This window comes from Thunnus maccoyii, chromosome 7 (assembly GCF_910596095.1).
Source record: "Thunnus maccoyii chromosome 7, fThuMac1.1, whole genome shotgun sequence".
NCBI classification, from domain to species: domain Eukaryota; kingdom Metazoa; phylum Chordata; class Actinopteri; order Scombriformes; family Scombridae; genus Thunnus; species Thunnus maccoyii.
This window is the reverse complement of record NC_056539.1, coordinates 2077817-2094553: the sequence shown is the minus strand read 5'-3', so window position 1 is coordinate 2094553 and position 16737 is coordinate 2077817. Positions and strand designations below refer to the sequence as shown.

The 16737-nt window shown below is 41.6% G+C and overlaps 1 protein-coding gene and 1 long non-coding RNA gene across 12 annotated transcripts in view; one reads left to right on the top strand and one right to left on the bottom strand.

The window, feature by feature from the left end:
* Window positions 1-604: 604 nt before the first annotated feature.
* On the bottom strand, window positions 605-16208 carry LOC121899877. Its single transcript, XR_006096811.1, has 3 exons — window positions 16063-16208; window positions 13721-13843; window positions 605-810 (listed from the first exon to the last, which is right to left on the bottom strand). It is a non-coding gene; the product is annotated as an uncharacterized LOC121899877 (long non-coding RNA).
* LOC121899876 overlaps window positions 8079-16737 on the top strand; it is a 24514-nt gene continuing 15855 nt past the window's right edge. For all 11 annotated transcript variants that reach the window (XR_006096808.1, XR_006096807.1, XR_006096809.1 and 8 more), the window contains exon 1: window positions 8079-11522. Coding sequence is in view for 7 of the 11 variants with exons in the window: in XM_042415625.1 (XP_042271559.1) it covers window positions 9630-11522 (1893 nt within the window). In the remaining 4 variants the exon portion in view is untranslated. The remainder of the gene's footprint in view (window positions 11523-16737) is intronic.

Below are 16737 nucleotides of genomic sequence, written 5' to 3'. Positions count from 1 at the left end.
ATTCTCATTGCATAAAAGTCAAATATTTGGGCTGACCCACTTAAATTGCAGATATGGCTAAAAATATGTTTGTTCATATCTTATCCAGTTTTTGAATATGCTGTGTTTGTATATATTAATTAATATGAGTATGAACAATATGAATTACAGCTATGCAGCTCACGGGGTTAATGACGCATCACATGCAATTTTCATTTTGTTTTACAAAATATTTTTTAAAAGACGTGGGCATTTACCAGGAAGATAGACACTATTGAGTTGCATTATGGGAAATGTGGAAATGTAGGATCTAGTGTTTTTGGAGCTTTACCCAGGGACTAAAAGTCAGAATATCTCAGTGTCTTCTTCTTCAGTTCTGACCACTCTGTTTTCATCTGTCTCTTGTGAGTTCCCTAATTTAATGAAAGTGCAATGCTAAATTGCTGGAATATCCCTTTAATGTAAATCAAAAACTATGGCTGCATTCATATCTATTGTTGCCACTACATATATCATAATACTCTGTAAGAGCTGTCTGTGTTATAACTTCAGATTGGACAGGAAATATAAAACAGTTACATTCTGTGAGGTGCTGTAAAGACAAACAGTATGAGATTTATTACCACTCAACATCTCAGAGTTAAAGGTGAGGTCTTGTCAAGGCTCAGTTTATACTTCCTTTAGCTGCAGTATTTAAATTTATAAAAGTAATGATAAATATCATAAGAATATAAATGGAGTCTAGACACTGGTGCTGTTCAGCCAGCAGGTGGTTGATGGAAAGTCTCTGGACATCCTGGAGGTCATGGTGGTAATGGGAAGGAGGTGGGTCTAAAAGACAGAATGACCAGATTGTAATTATATTTAACCCTTCAACACATGTTTTAAGACATTTAAATATTAACTTATAATTAACTTATTAGAAATTCTTCTTCTTATCTCTTCCTTCTATCTAATGTAAAAATCCAGAATGTATGAATATGTAAATATTGTTTCATTTCAAAAGTTTCACTGCTGGACAAAAGATGTCTCTGACGTCACTGTAAAGTCCATTCTCAGTGTTTGTGCACTGGAGGCTTCAAGTTTCCACATCACACTTGTGTAAGTTGCATACTGGACCACGACTGGCTCCAAACTAGTTGTGATGTCACAAATCATGATTGTAGGTACACATGTTGAACTCAGATTTAAGGTGAGCACAGAGACACTTTCATCCTTCAGCAGATGGATGTGAAAACAAACTCTGCACATAAATCATTCTGCACAGAGAAGAGAACAACATCCAACTGAAGGAACAAGAAGAAAAATTGATTTTTGAGTGAAGGGGGACTTTATAGAACAGCATCCAAGGACTGATTGGCTCAAGTAACACAGGCATAAAGGTTTTGCTCAGATGAAGTGACAGAAATGTGAATGCAGGGATTTTGATAGGTTTGGAAAGCAGAAGTTTACTCTTGTTAATACTATGCTAAGTTTACTAGCAATATTATTTTCATTATATGTATAGATTAATGGTTCTCCAAAAACCCAAGATATTAATATAACCCTCTCACTGCATATACATGTTGTGTCAACATCACATCCGCTGGTCTGCGCAAGGACAGGTATACAGTTTTGACTTTAACCTGTTCTCCTCTTTTATGACCAGATCAAGAGCCACTACTTGCAGATTGCAGATTACACCCTCCTTTATTCAAAACACACACACGCACGCTGAAATCCTACCCAGCTCCATTCTTTTGTCTTTTGTATTTGGGTGAGATTTCAATGTGTTGCTTCAAGCCACCCGGTTGTTTGGCAGGTTATTAATAATGTATCATAGATCCAGTTAAGACAAAGTGACAGCTTGCTTTCTGCACAGATACAGGCGATGCTTATGGATGCACATATCAGGAGCTACAGAACAAACTCCTGCTGTTCTGGCCTCAACATGGAGAACATGGAGGCATGTAGTTTAAAATATCACTGTGACCTAATGAGAGTGCCACAGTGATTACATAAAAACAGGCATATGAAAGTGAACAGGGACTACATTAACTTATTATAGCAGTGAGCTGTTTTACAAGCAAAAAGGAAAGCAAAGAAAAAAGAAACTGATCTAATCAATGTAGCTCCAACAGGATGAAACTAAATAACTATTTGTCCAAATCAAATGGACCTAGAACGTCATGCTTTGGTTTGTCTGTCAGTTGGTTCATCAGAAACTGAGAATGTACATGGTTGTTAATACTATTTTGGGACTGTTCAGATCACAACTCAGATCTGATCTTCAGTCTTAGTGATCACACTCTCAACACCTCATATCGAATAAAGGTTAGTCATCTGTTCCCTCTACCCCTGTGAATCCCTTTCATACCAAAGTTGAAATGTTCAAATTTTTGCAGTATGAAATTGAAATTTTTCTATAACAAAGCTAACATGCAGATGTATAGACCCCTCATGCACTACGGGTCAAGAGTACTTTTTGTCCTCCCTCTAAAGCCTGCATTCAAACATTTTGTAAACTGGTCAAAAGGAACTGATGAAATGTTTGAAATAAGACAAAAAGGTTGACAGCTGTGGAAAGAACCACACTGAGGACGATAAGTGAAATGAAAGATATAGTGATCAAACCAGCTGATAAAGGTGGCGGGCTTGTTCTGATAGATAAAAGGTCATGTGATACATTCTCAACTTGCAGATGAAGTTTTTTACATTGGACTCAAAGGTGATCCTTGCAATGAATTCAAAAAAGAGATTGATTCTTTTCTGTCTTACTACTTAAGTAAGGGTTATATCTCCCAATCTGACATGAGATTTTTGATCAACGACTTTGTACAGTATGTCCTCCATAAGGTTGAGTAGTGGATGACTTTCCTCTGTCTTACCATTGGTTTGATTTGTGCAACTGTTTTGTGAACATATGCAAATGCCCATGCCGTTACTATGTAAGACAAGCCATGGGTCAGCCAATATAAAAATATGAGTACTTCAGTTGTAAGTCCCCAGCCATTATCTTCCCTGGGCAGTGACGTAAGAAAGGAGTTGATGGATGCTCGTGTTAAACAAAAATCCAGTTGAAGATCCCTGTAGTCATCAAAATAGATTTGTAAAAGAGGCATGTGAAGGATCAGTAAGGCATCAGAAATAATTAATAGTAGTAATAGTTATCAGTGTAATTTCTTTCATAATTTGGTCTGCACCCATTCTGCATTTCCTTCAATTATTATACTCTTTCAGTCAAAGTTGGCTTTTTGTTGGAATAGACTGTGTAAGTGTCGCTTGTGTCATTATTTGTCTTTTATGCCTGGGTGAGTTTACATCCACTCTCTGCCCAGGTACCTGCTTATGACCTCAATTAGCACAACATTACCTGAAAGTCCCTCTGCAGTGTTTGTGTCAACATGAAGTCTTAAGTTGTTTGTCTGTGTTTTCTCTGCTAACATCTTTGAAGATCTATGGTTTTCATTTGCAGCTGGAAAATATTGAGAAATGCTGCTACTGTAATTAGGAGAAACATGTTGAATGCAGCTTGTAAAATGTCCCAGTATGTTCTGATAAACCTCTACACTCTTACAGTCTTAACAGGCACTTGGGCTACAGCTACTTGCAAATATTGCAAGTGTGGATATTGTGACAGACGTCATATGTCTGATTGGCTATTCTTTCTCTGAGCATACATCATGTAATCACTTGAGAACTGCTCTTAAAAGTTCACACTCAGCCAACAACTATTTTACTCTTTACAATCCCCTCCAGACATGTATTAAGATATATATAAATACTCTGCTTCTCCCTCATAAAAAATCCACAATCTTAAAAGAAATATAATATAATATAATATAATATAAAACAAATATATTTCACTGTCAATGTTGAAATGCAGGGCACAAGATGTCTCCTTCTTCACTGTAAAGTCCATTCTCAGTGTTTGTGCACTGGAGGCTTCAAGTTTCCGCATCACACTTGTGTAAATTGCATACTGGACCAGGATTGGCTCCAAACTAGTTGTGATGTCACAAATCCTGCTCGTAGGAGCTTAAAATCAGAATTTCAGTGAGCACGGAGAAACTTTCCACTTGCAGCAGATGGATATGAAAATAAACTCTGCAAATACATCATTCCGCATAGTGAAGCTCATTCAACTGCAGGAACAAGAAAAAAATTATTTTTCAGTGGAGGAGGACTTTAAGTTGGTACTTTGCAGCATTTTTAAATTTTCATTAAAAGTTTGATCTTCAATTTAGGTGCCGTGGTGTTTGAGTTCAACAATAAAACAATAAAAGCAGAATTTGGTGATCAGCAACTGTATTATGAAGGAAATATTCACTTGACCAGATGATACACATTAAAATAGATAAGTATGGATATTAGCACTCATTTTCCTATTGAGAGAACTCTGCCTTGTTCCACTGTTTATCTTCAAGTATAGAAGAATGAATTTTGCTGCAGGAGACATTGATAGTTCAAAGCGCTCCTGATGCCTCTGTTATAGCCTGGTTTTTTCTGAATATAAATATCTCCAATAAAAATGCCAGTAGAGCTAACAATGTGTAGCCTCTGTGTAGAGCAGAGCTTGATGTTCACACATGAACCTGATGTTTGATGTTGATGTTATTCATGTATTGTCATTAGTGGAGCAACTCAGCCATTTAGATTGTATATATGCAGCAGGTCCAGCTGCATCACCATAGTAAGCATGTTTTTATTCTGCGAAATGTTCATTGTGTATTTAATTGGTACAAATCCTGCTAACAAAAGCATTGTTTTTATGAATGATTTTTTGTCATGTTTGTCACTCAAAGCACTTGATTAAAGGACGGGTTCAGAATTTTTCAAGTTTGTCTTAAACCAACAGTCAGGAGCCCAAATGAACATTGAAACCTGTTTTTCTTGCTGTAATCATTCCTCCTGTTCATACTGACCATTAGAAGATTCCCTCATAATGCACTTACAATGTAAGTGATGGAGGACAAAATCCACAGTCCTCCTTCTGTGCAACAATGTATTTAAAAGTTTATCTGAAGCTAATATGAAGCTTCAGCGTCCAAATGAGTCAAATCAAGTAGATATCTTTCAACGTTACAGTCTTTTTAGTGCCAAAGTCCCTCTTTTTGTTACTATACTTCCACCGCAGCTCAACAGGGAAACACTGTCCAAGGAAACACAAAGAGGGAATTTGATGATAAAAAGACTGTAACTTGATATGACAAACTCAGACTGGTGAAGCCTCATATAAGCTTCACATCAACTTTGAAATGCATTTTTGCGCAAAATGACGTGTAGACAAACTTTGGATTTTCCATCACTTACATTGAAAGCACATTTGAAGGAGATCTTTTAATATTCAGTATGAACAGGAGGAATGATTACAGAGAGGAAAACGTATTTCACTGTTCATATGGACACCTGACTGTTGTTTTAAGACACACTTGACATTTTTGTTATCTTGGTTAAAAGCCCAACACTGACTTAAAGCATGAGACCAGCAGGCACTTGCTAGTAAACCTGCTGACCATCAATTTCATACAAGCTTATTTGCCAGTTTGACCGTTTACCAAGTGCAGGCAAAGATGTTGCTCCAGAAGCTCTTCCTCCAAAAATCTGTTTGTAGAACTAAAACTGATTTGCATTGCCAGGAAAAACAAAATCACTGATTTATGTTGCCTGCTTTTTGTGAAGTGTGTAAAACATGTTTTAGATTTGGCTGCTAATATCTGCAAGTGCAGTTCATACTTCAATTTTTAACCTCATTCAGCCTCCGCCTACACTCAACTTCTCATCCAACACACACACACACACACAAACACACTTCAGTGTAACAACACTCTTACTTATGTCTTATATCACCCCACTAAACTAATTATCCTCAGATGCATGTACACACACATATACACATACACTGGTGAAATAGCTTGCTCAAAATGAACTCATAAGCAAACGTGTACACACACATCTCCTCATCCCCTGCGAGGTTGGTGCTGATCCTCGTCTGTTCCAGCTATTACACCTTGGTGTTAATTTCTTCAGGTTTTTTGACAAGCCTCCAAGCTAAAGCTTGTTCTTTGTGTAAGTGCTTTTTCTGAACTTCTCCCTATCTCTGCAGATTAGTCAGGGAGCAAATTACCTGCCTGCACAAAAAAGCGCAGTCCTACACATTTTGCTGTGCTTGGTGTACAGATCTCCTTTTGAAGACAGGCCATGTTATTTCCCCCAGCCCTGCAGCGGTCCTGGCATCATAAAATTAAATTTAAAAAACTGCACATGCACTCCGGGTGCTCTTATCAGCGTCTGCACAAACTGCATACAAATCAGGCCAAGATCACACACCACAGCAAAGGTCTCCACGTAAAAGGCTGGCTAATTGCTAATTGGGTAGTGAGGTCTGAAAAAGGCTCTGCTAACGAGAATTAAAATGCGGGGGCGCTTCATGCCTGTGAAGTGTCTCCGGCTTCCTGGTGACATGCCCGGGAGCAGAAACACACTGACAAAACGCCACTGCCACAGTAGGACTTTGAGAGGCTGCTGCCTCGGCTCTGTCTACACAGCCTCTCTATACATCACATAATGGCTAAAACCTGTCAAATGACTTTTGCTTTTCAGTGGCACTGACATGCAATCATCACACTGAAATGTGATGTGTACACTGCACCAGATGAAGACTAGGCTTAAGCTCCATCTTCAGCTGCATTTACAATATACAGACAGATATCTATTCCTACATGTTGTCTCTGCATTTACACCTATGAGTTAAACATCTGTTTTATGACTGTCTGATTGCTTTTAAACAATTTCTAAATGACAACTAAAATGACTAAATGACAATGGGACAATGGGCCCCTGGGCATAAACACATAAAACGCCCCACCTCCTACATCACATTGTCACTTTTTCACTGACTGTAATGTCAATGTCAAACTGAAAGTAGACTTCATTTCTGCTTAGACAGTATATACTGTATATGTTTGGGGTTTTGATTTACTTGTGTATTTATTTGGTCAAAACTGTTATCATCAAAGCAAAGAAATTAAAATTGTATTAATTATTCTGGAGTGATAGCACCCTACAACCCGAGTACCGGTTATTTGATTGTTGATGGGAACTAGTTCATAATATAATTTCCGATTCCAACAGCCATGTAGGCAGTTAACCAGCTGGGGGCCGACGTTGTTCTCCATTGACCCATTTTTAATCTGAGTGCTCCCTCTTTGCTCCCTGTTGTGATCCAAATCACAGGGTGATGGTCAAAGTGCTTAGGTTACAGGACTAACTATTGGTGTGAGATTTGACAGTCTGACCAATTATCATCACCATAACTGCACCCATGAGAGAAAGACAGCCAGTGCTAGCCAGACTTCTTCCTCTCTATAATGTGGGACGAACACAGCAGGAGGAACATTGTGTGTGTAGGAGATAACATGAACAAAAATAACATTTAGTTGGAATCTGTGCTAATGTTTTCAAGCTAGGCTAACTAGCTTCCACTTTCCATACTTATTAGCAGGATGTTGATTGCAATAAAGGAACAGAATGCCGAAATTTGTAATGACTGATAACCAATGCTTGTTGAAAAACGGAAAAATGCCTCATATTAACATTCTTAGGCTGCACAGTATGACATTCTCAGTCAGTATCACACAATAATTTACAGCACATCTCTCAGCAATGCCAGCTCTCATATGTCAGTCAACCGCTGACATGAGGAACAATTAAAGTTTGCCTTTTTATTGACTGTAATTGCGACCTTTCCATAAACTTAACCAGGTGTCTTAGTTGCCTAACCCTAACCATAGTTTGACCATAGTTTATTTTCCATACGCACAGCCGTTCCCTAACCATACTGTATATCTGCTCTGCTCAGGTATTAGAATGAAAAATGCAAGACATTTTAAAACATTGGTCCTGGACATAAAAAACATAAAGATCAAGGGTTTAGAAGAATTGTCCATTATGATCATTCTTGTCTGGCACTGGAGTTGTGTATAGTACATGCATGTCTCTTAATACTCAACAATTGTAGCTAATAAATGTCTTTAAACAAACTTGTCTTCACTTTAAATCCAACATTTTTTCTGAGCAGCTTCTCTTTTCAATGTCTTATGAATTTGTTCCACCTCGTTTCAGAAATGTTTAAATCTCTTGTGCTTTACATTTTTATGAAGTACAGCGTAATAAGGTTATATAACAATGATCGTCACCACTGTGACTATCACAAGCAGCAGACATAATAGTGTAAAGTGAGATAATAAGTTGATGTAGTCCAAACAGCAATGAGGGCAGTGCATGGGGTGCAGACTGTATATCAAGGTCATGTTTGCCCAGGGGAGGAACCAGTGCTTTTAGCTGGGAGCAGCCATAGAGCATGATGGGATACTATATTAAGAAGCTGCTAAAATAACCTCTAATATAACTGCACATCAGAAAAGGGTGTCTTAGACACAAAGGATCAATGTTACTGTCCTCCAGCACTAATGCTCAAATGATGCACCAAAATACAGCCATTCAGAAAAAAACAAAACAAAAAAACACTCAGTATGTGTCTGTACTGTGTTAGACTATTACTAATATGTCTGACATGTTCTTAATGTGTATGCTAACTGTAATGTAAATCAATGCTCTATAATGTATTGACACATTAAAATTTATTTAGAAGGAAGTACTATTACCAAAATCAGTTTGGGAAATTGTGATATATTCTTCTTATGGGATTATCTCTACAGGGAGTTAACGGGGAACTCAACCAATTTAGAATTACATTCCCATTAGGGTGGGGGACTTCTGCTAAAAAAAAAAAAAAAAAAAAGGCTCAAAACTGATTCAGCAAGAGGCCAAAAATTCTGCATCCTAAACTTCCCATAATGCAACTTCATAAAGTTTCTTGTTAGACTCTCCAGGCACGGTGGGTTTCAAAATCTACGCCGCAAGTGAGACTATCTTCCAGCTCACTATCCTATGAATTACATTGATGATTCCGCACCTCAAAATTTATGTCCAATGCCAGCGTCCAGTACCAATACAGCGTGTAGCCTGTGTAGCTTTCATGCAGGAGACCACAGTTAGCATCAGGTTACACTAGTTGATTTAAGCACAGATATTGTAGAAAGTAAGAATTTTTAGAATGTAGGCACTGGACGTAAAAAAAAAAAGCCAGGGCCCCTGGGGGTCTGAGACCTCGAGACGCTTAGCAGCTTCCCCCATGTGGGGTCCTAACCCAAAGGTTGAAAAACTCTAAAATCTCAGAAAAATAAATGTTTTATGAGATGTGGTGCATGTTTCATGTTGTGCATGTGCAACAACTGCAGCTCATGAAGTTTCCTCTTATTTATGACAAATCTAGTGAGCACAAGAGCAGAAAAGATTCAACATAACAATCGTAAAATATGTGTACATGTGTGATGATTTGATGGCAGTGCAGTAATGATTGTTTGCATTCTCCCTCTCCTTTAAATCCCTCTTTTACAAAGTACACTGATGTACAAGTTGAGATGCTAGATGGTAAATCCATCTAAACTCCCTCTCATACTTTACTCTCAGAATGGATTTGTATTATCTATTTTGACTGACAAGGTTAATTATATATTTATATAGCTACTATAACATATCAAGTGTCAAACTGATTTAAGTTACAATAAAAGGATTTAAAAGTCCAGATAATTGCAGTTGTTTGGCTCATGATGATACTGGAGGTCACATTCCTGCAGTCCTGTTCTTCACCACATCAGTGTACATGCTGCTGGTCCAATATGCAGTCCAATACTGCAGCCTGTCTGAGAGGGAGCGCGCTTCCAAATTCTCCCTCCCGCTGCGCTCGTTCCCTACACCTTAAAAAAGTGCGTGCACGGCTGAAGGTCACTAAAACACAAAAGGCTTTCAGCGCTGCGGTCCAATATAGCGCATGCGCGCTGCCGGAGGACTGCTTCACAGACCGCAATATGGCGAGAATGCCTGCCAGCGGAGACAAGGAGCAGGAGCAGATGAGCTGCCCCGAAAGGAGCAGGGATGAGGAGGAGGAAGAGGAGGAGGGGGAGGAAGAAGATGAGGACGAGATCCAGGAGGTCCAGATCACCGGGGAGGAGGAGGACGAGGAGTCCGATAAAGATGGTGTGGAGCTGGAGTGGGAGTCAGGGAGCACAGTGCTGGACCCCAGCGGTTCCGCTGCGGAGACAGCAGCGGTCGTTATGCGGAGTATGGACCAAGGAGAAGAGGAGGGAGAGGCGGACCCCTTCAGCAGCAGCATCCCCGCTGGGCTTGAGTCTCACCTGGAGGGAGACCTTCAGCGCTCAGAGCGGAACAGGCTGAGCGAGAACACCCGCTTGGCCACCCGGTATGCAGTGAGGATCTTCAGGGAGTATCTCAGTGAGAAAGCCCAAAGTCCAGACTTTGAAACTCTGGACAAGGAGGCGCTCTGCGCGGTGCTGCGCTCCTTTTACGCGGAGGCGCGCTCCAAAAGTGGACAGTTGTACAGCAAGTCGTCCCTCATCAGCATCCGGAGCTCACTAAACCGGTACCTGAACGAGCCGCCCTACTGCCGCACCTTGGACCTCACCAAGGACCCAGAGCTACGCAGCGCCAACCTGACCCTGGCTGCGGTCATACGGAGGCTGGAGGAGCAGGGCGCCGGTCCAGTGGTGCAGAAACAAGCCATCACGCGCTCGGACCTACGGAAACTGTACGAGTCCTCAGTGTTCAACACCGATACTCCGTTCGGACTGCTCAACAAAGTCTGGTTCGAGACCTGTATGTATTTCTGCACCAGGGGCCGGGAGAACCAGCGGGAGCTGGAGGAGGACTCGTTCGGCCTGGCCGTAGATGAGGACGGGAGAAAGTTCGTCTATTTTAAAGCTCTTGGACCCTATCACAAGTCCCGCTCCGCCGCCTGGACCAAGAAGCGTCCGGACGCAGATGAGGACACCTTGCCGCGGATGTACGAGACAGGCACGGAGCTGTGTCCGTACGCCAGCTTCGTCCGGTACGTGTCGAAACGGAACCCGCTCTGCAGGGCGTTCTTCCAGCGGCCCCGGGACCACTGCTGCGCGAGCGACGTGACGTGGTACGAGAACAAAGCCATCGGAAAGAACCTGTTGGGCACGAGGATGCAGATGTTGTCGCGTGCTGCCAAGCTCTCCAAGACCTACACCAACCACTGCATCGGCGCCGTCTCCATAGCAACGCTCAACAGCATCGTGGGCGCTACGGGCTCCAAGCCGACGACGACGCTCTACGTTGCCTCGGAAACGGTCAACGGCCACGCGCAGTCCCACCTTCAGCTGGTGATCCCGTACCTCCGCCGGGTCACCAGCGCTGAGGACGTGAAGCCGCCGCGGGCAACGACAGCAACAGCAGCAACAACCATAAACACGTCAACAACGACAACAGCAGTGAGGAGATTGAGCTCCGAGGACCACCCGGGGGCTCCCCTCTCCAAGAAGCTGTGCGTGCGCCCCGGGACACCCGCGGAGTCTCCTGTGGAGCGGAGCGAGAGCGACCCGCTGCCTGCGAGAGCAACGGAGTCCCATATTCATACACAGTCCGCCGTCCGGTCTCCGGTCACCGTTCCCACACAGGTAACACAGTAGCCTCTACATCTGATCAAGTCTGATCCGGAGTGGTATCTTCAGTAGTCCGCCTGCGTGTGGAGCTCATGCGTAAAATGCGCCGCCAGCTACAAAGGAAAAAATGCTGCCGAGGTGTATGCATAGCCTACAGTGTAGATACAGAGTCCATTCGAACATGTTGTATCAAGTCAAGTTAACTTTATTTATATAGATTAAAATCATAAATATAGATAGACCCTCATTTCAAATAAGAAGAAAAACTCCTCAAAAAAGAAACTCAGAAAACCCCCTTAACGGGAAAAAGCGAGAAACCAGGCGGGACCCCTCTTCCCGATGCGTCCTAGTATAAAGTTGTGAAGAAGTCCACTTGATAACCTTCTGAAGATGTAGGCTGCTATATCAGAAAGTGATCTATACCTTAACCACATCCCCTACACACACACACACACACACACACACACACACACACACACACACACACACACACACACACACACACACACACGCCTCCTTTAGAAATAACTAACTGAATAAAGCATGCTAAGTATTTAGGACTGAAATACGGCCTTTATATGAACTAAAAATCTATTTTTGACTCAGAAACACTGTCCTTCACTGTCTTAGCCTGATCAATGTTCAATTGTATGTGTAAAGTAAAGTTACATATTTTCACCGGTAAATCAAAATATAGATGTAATAGTTGTTTTCTGGGGAAAAAAAGGAATTTTATATTAGTATCCTAGTTGTTTCTGCTTTAGTGGTGGAAGAAGCAGGCCTACTCAGCTCTTACTCTTTTATAATAAAAACAGCAATATTTTAGATATTTTAGAAATACATGCAAAGTCATGCATCCAAAATGTAAATTCAAGTAATAAGCTTAAAAGTATTAGCATCAAAATACATGTAAAGTACCAAGAGAAAAATTACTCATTTTTGCAAAGTGGCCCATTTCAAAATTATATACATGATGTTATTGGATTATAATTTGATGTGTAAGTGTGACTTTAATGTTGTAGTTGATAAAGGTTTGGAAAATTTGAACTACTTTGCAGCAGCAGCTGCTAGAGCGTTAATGTTTTTCACGTTGACAGAAATATGCAGATATGTGTGTGTTTCTATAACTTGACCAATACTGAATCTTTAAGCAGATGCCAATGGATATTTGATATTGATGTATTGACCAATATTCATTTCTTTACACAAACACATACCATAAACATATTTGATAGAGATGCCTAAATTTGGTTATTTAAGAACTGTAACCAAGATCTGAAGTGAGTGGAACATTTTACAGTGTAAAAATAATAATTTATCAGCCCAGTCAATCTATCTGTCAGACTCTAATTGTTTCTCTAAGTCGACTAACAACAAGCTTGCACAGCTCTGTTATGTATCTCACTGACATGTGCTGCCATATTTGTAGCAGTTTTTATGACACTATTTTTCTGGCTGTGGTACAGAAAGGTGGCATCCCCATTTTTAATCCCACCTACAAAACTCTGATTGACTCAGTTGTTTCTCCAGCTGTCAATGTGCTCAACAGCAGAACTCTTTGAATTACTCAACACATCAGAGATCTGAGTGGTGATTCAGAAGTTATCCCGGCTATCCCTATAACTGACAACTAGAAAACTCCATGAATGCCGACAAGCACAATAGCAAGATCGTTGAGCTGTAGGGAACCAAACAAGACCAAACTACACCAAATAATATTCTGACACAATAATCATTGAAATACATCGTGTAAACACCTAGGAGATACTGAAGAGCAGGACAAGCAGCATTGATTTCTCATAGGGACTGTCTCTCTGTTGCCATGGGTAACTACCTGCTGATGAATTTACCCACCATGCACTACGGTAATGGCCCAGGGTAAAGAGTGCTTGTTCATCTACACACACACACACACACACACACACAAATCTGGGTGTGTATGTATCAGATATGAGACATTGAGCGCAGCTTTACAGTTTGTCTGCCTGTTCTGTGATTATTGAACCTCAGTTTAGTCACTGTACACTCACTATGTACACATTCTGTGTTTCAGCAGTGAATTGTTCCACATCCAATTGAAACAATACTAAACAACAAACAAAAAACCCAAAAAACTTTAATATAATTAGAAATGAACATAAATAGATATGCTGTCTTAAATTCATGTGCAGATCCAGTATAATTAATTGTGATAATATACAAATCAAAGACACCTGTTCAAAGATGGTCTCTGGTGTCAAATGTGAATGTCCTCCTTGATCCATCTTCGGTCGTCCACTGACTCCTGGTTGATGACCTCTCATCTCTTCACAGTGGATGTTGTGAATGGCTTTGTTCTGTTGTTCACAGACAGACAGAGTCCTTATAGTGTTCCCCACAGCTGTCATATGTGATGTCATGATCCTCATCATCCCCTCCTTGTACCTGTCTGTTAGAGTGCCTCCCAGCAACCCTGTCCTCTAGGAATTATTTTTATATACCACTCATTCTTTTTGAAAGAATGATAATGCTGCCTGAATTGCAAATCTAACCGCCTCAAACTTCATTCATCCAAACCTCCATAAAACTTTTGAATAGCACCAAGACAGATATGAATGTACCATACAGATTTTTAAACCATTGCCATTTTAAGATCTGATGTTTTGTATTTTATGGCATTTCTTACAAAGTTTTTAGTCTTGTTCAAGAGCAAGAGATTCAAGAGCTTTTTATTGTCACGCTCATGCTATTGTCAAGCTCAAGTTCCAATTAGAGTATGAAATAAATATTGACAATTATAAAAAAGCAGAGAGAGAAGAGAAAGATAAGAGACAAGATAAAAAAATATATATACTTTATATACAAATATACATTATATTGCACATTGGTGCGGAAGTGCGGTATTACACATAAGTGATAAAACATTGTGACGAATTCATTGTCACCATGATGTGAGCACTTCTTACCAGACACATGTGCTACCTGTGCTATATCTGCTGCTAGTCTTTTTGTACATCTATGTATTTTATTTATTTAGTACATCGTTTACCTTGTTATCTTTGTATGAGCTGTTCTTTTGCACTAGATGTTTGTCTGATAGATGTTGTTTAGATGTTATGAGCAGTCTGCCTGCTCTCATGGTCCAAAACAAATTTCTCCTTGGGGACAACAAAAGCTTGTTAAGGGAGTGGCAGGAGATGGACCTAAATGAAGGGCAGAGGAGCAGCAGAAACTGAAGAATAACTATTTAGCCTCGAGAGCAAACACAGAACAAAGGATCCAACAAGACTGAACTAAAACACAGGACTGAATTACTAACTGAACTAGCGAGGAGATGAGGTGCAGGTGGGGAGATGGGTAGAGAAACTCAAGTGAGGGGAATGAGGAGATGAAACAGGAGAAGGTTGGTGACAAAGGCTGGGCTGCTCTGGAGGTCTGCAATGTTTCCTGTCTAGAGGACAAGAAGGGCAGCTGGCACCAGAAGATTCAGCTGCAGGTCGAGGCAGGGTGCAGGACAGGCAGACCGCTGGAGTGCAGAGCAAGAAGGGGGCAGCTGGAGATGTGACTGCGCACCAGTGAAGATGGCTGACTGATGATCTGGGAAGTCTGGCTGTAGGTCAGCAGAGAATGCCAACTGGAGGTCTGACTGAGCATCAGCGAAGACAGCCGACTGATGGTCTAGAAAGTCTGGCTGTGGGTCAGCGGAGACTGCCAACTGGAGGTCTGGCTGGGTGTTAGCAGGGACTGTTGACTGGGGGTCTGATAGTACATTGGCAGAGGCGGCTGACTGCTGAAGGTCTTGGAGGAAGTCAGCGGAGGCAGCCGACTGCTGAAGGTCTAGGAGGTTGGCAAGGTGCAGCTGACGACACGGAGTCCAGCAGGTGAGCAAGTGAGGCTGCTGAAGCACAACCACAGGAGACTCAGGAATAGGGGATTGTTGCAGCTCAGGAATAAAGGGGCTGTTGCAGCCCAGCAGAAACAGGAGCTTGCTTCAGCCCAGCGCGGACAGACTGGACCTCAGTAGTGGTGCTGAGCAGCAGAGACTCTGTTGCACTGGACTGCTGAGCAAGCCAGAGGTTTCGGGAGCCATGGGGACCATGCTTCCTTTTGAAGACTCCTCTGTACCCCATGAAAATGATAAGGCGAGTCACTTTAAAGGGTGACCTCTGGATGTCATGGTGGCTGGCAGGCCCAAAGCTAGCAGACTGGGAGACAGGCTGCTCTAGGGAGGAGCTGGGAGACTCTGCTGGAATGATGGACTTGGGAGGAACAGGATTTAAATTGTATTTCCACCTGAAGAATGCCACTTATTGGGCAATTTCAGGGTCCTTCTTCCAGTAAACAGCAAGGGACTTAAGGAAGCTTGGTTCTTCGTTTAAAAAAAAAACATCCTGTGTAACTCCAAAACTCCAGGGCTGGTGAATGTCTGCTGAGTCCATTTCTGGCCAGTTCATTATTGTCATGAATGAGGATGGAACAGACGGGTGGAGGACCCAAATACAGACACACGAGACAGGCAGGTGAAAGTGAAATAAGAAGGTAAATTAATGCAAAAGTAAACAAAACTCAGGCTTACAGGTAGCAATGAGAGCTAGTCCAAAACAGGTACCCAGTTCAAAGTAGCAAGGCAGATAGGCAGGTGATAAACAGGCACAAAGGTTCAAACCACAGAAACAGCAGGAACAGATAAAGTCCAGGATCAGATAGGATCAGGATGGCTAGAGAGCAAGTGTCCCATAAAGCAACTTAGTGAGGAGCTGATGGGGGAATGGGCAGCAGGTGCAGACAATTACTGAGTGGTGACAAGTGTGTAGATGGGGGAAAGAGGTAAAGTCCAAGGGCATCTGGTGGACAGCTTGAAGATGGCAAGTCTGGGGAATTGGTGGGAAAAAATGGCATGGGAGAAGTGAGCAGGGGCTGAAAACAGACAGAGAGCATTGCAGAGGGCTGGGGATGAGAGAATGTGGCTGCAGAGGGACTGAGGAGCAGATAGTTACTGGATCATGACAAAGCTATCTTATTCATCAACATAATGAAGAAATGTTTATCATGAACATTTCTGTCAAGTTGCAAAATGTTCATACTGAACATATCTGCAAAACTTGAAAAAGTCAGTGAGTTGAAGGACAAGACACAACATGTTACTCACTTTATTAACATTTAATCAGTGATTTTGTTTCCTGAACCTGACTCCAGGTGGGACTCAGGATTTGAAACCCAGCCTCTGGTTCCTGCACTTTGTACTTTATGC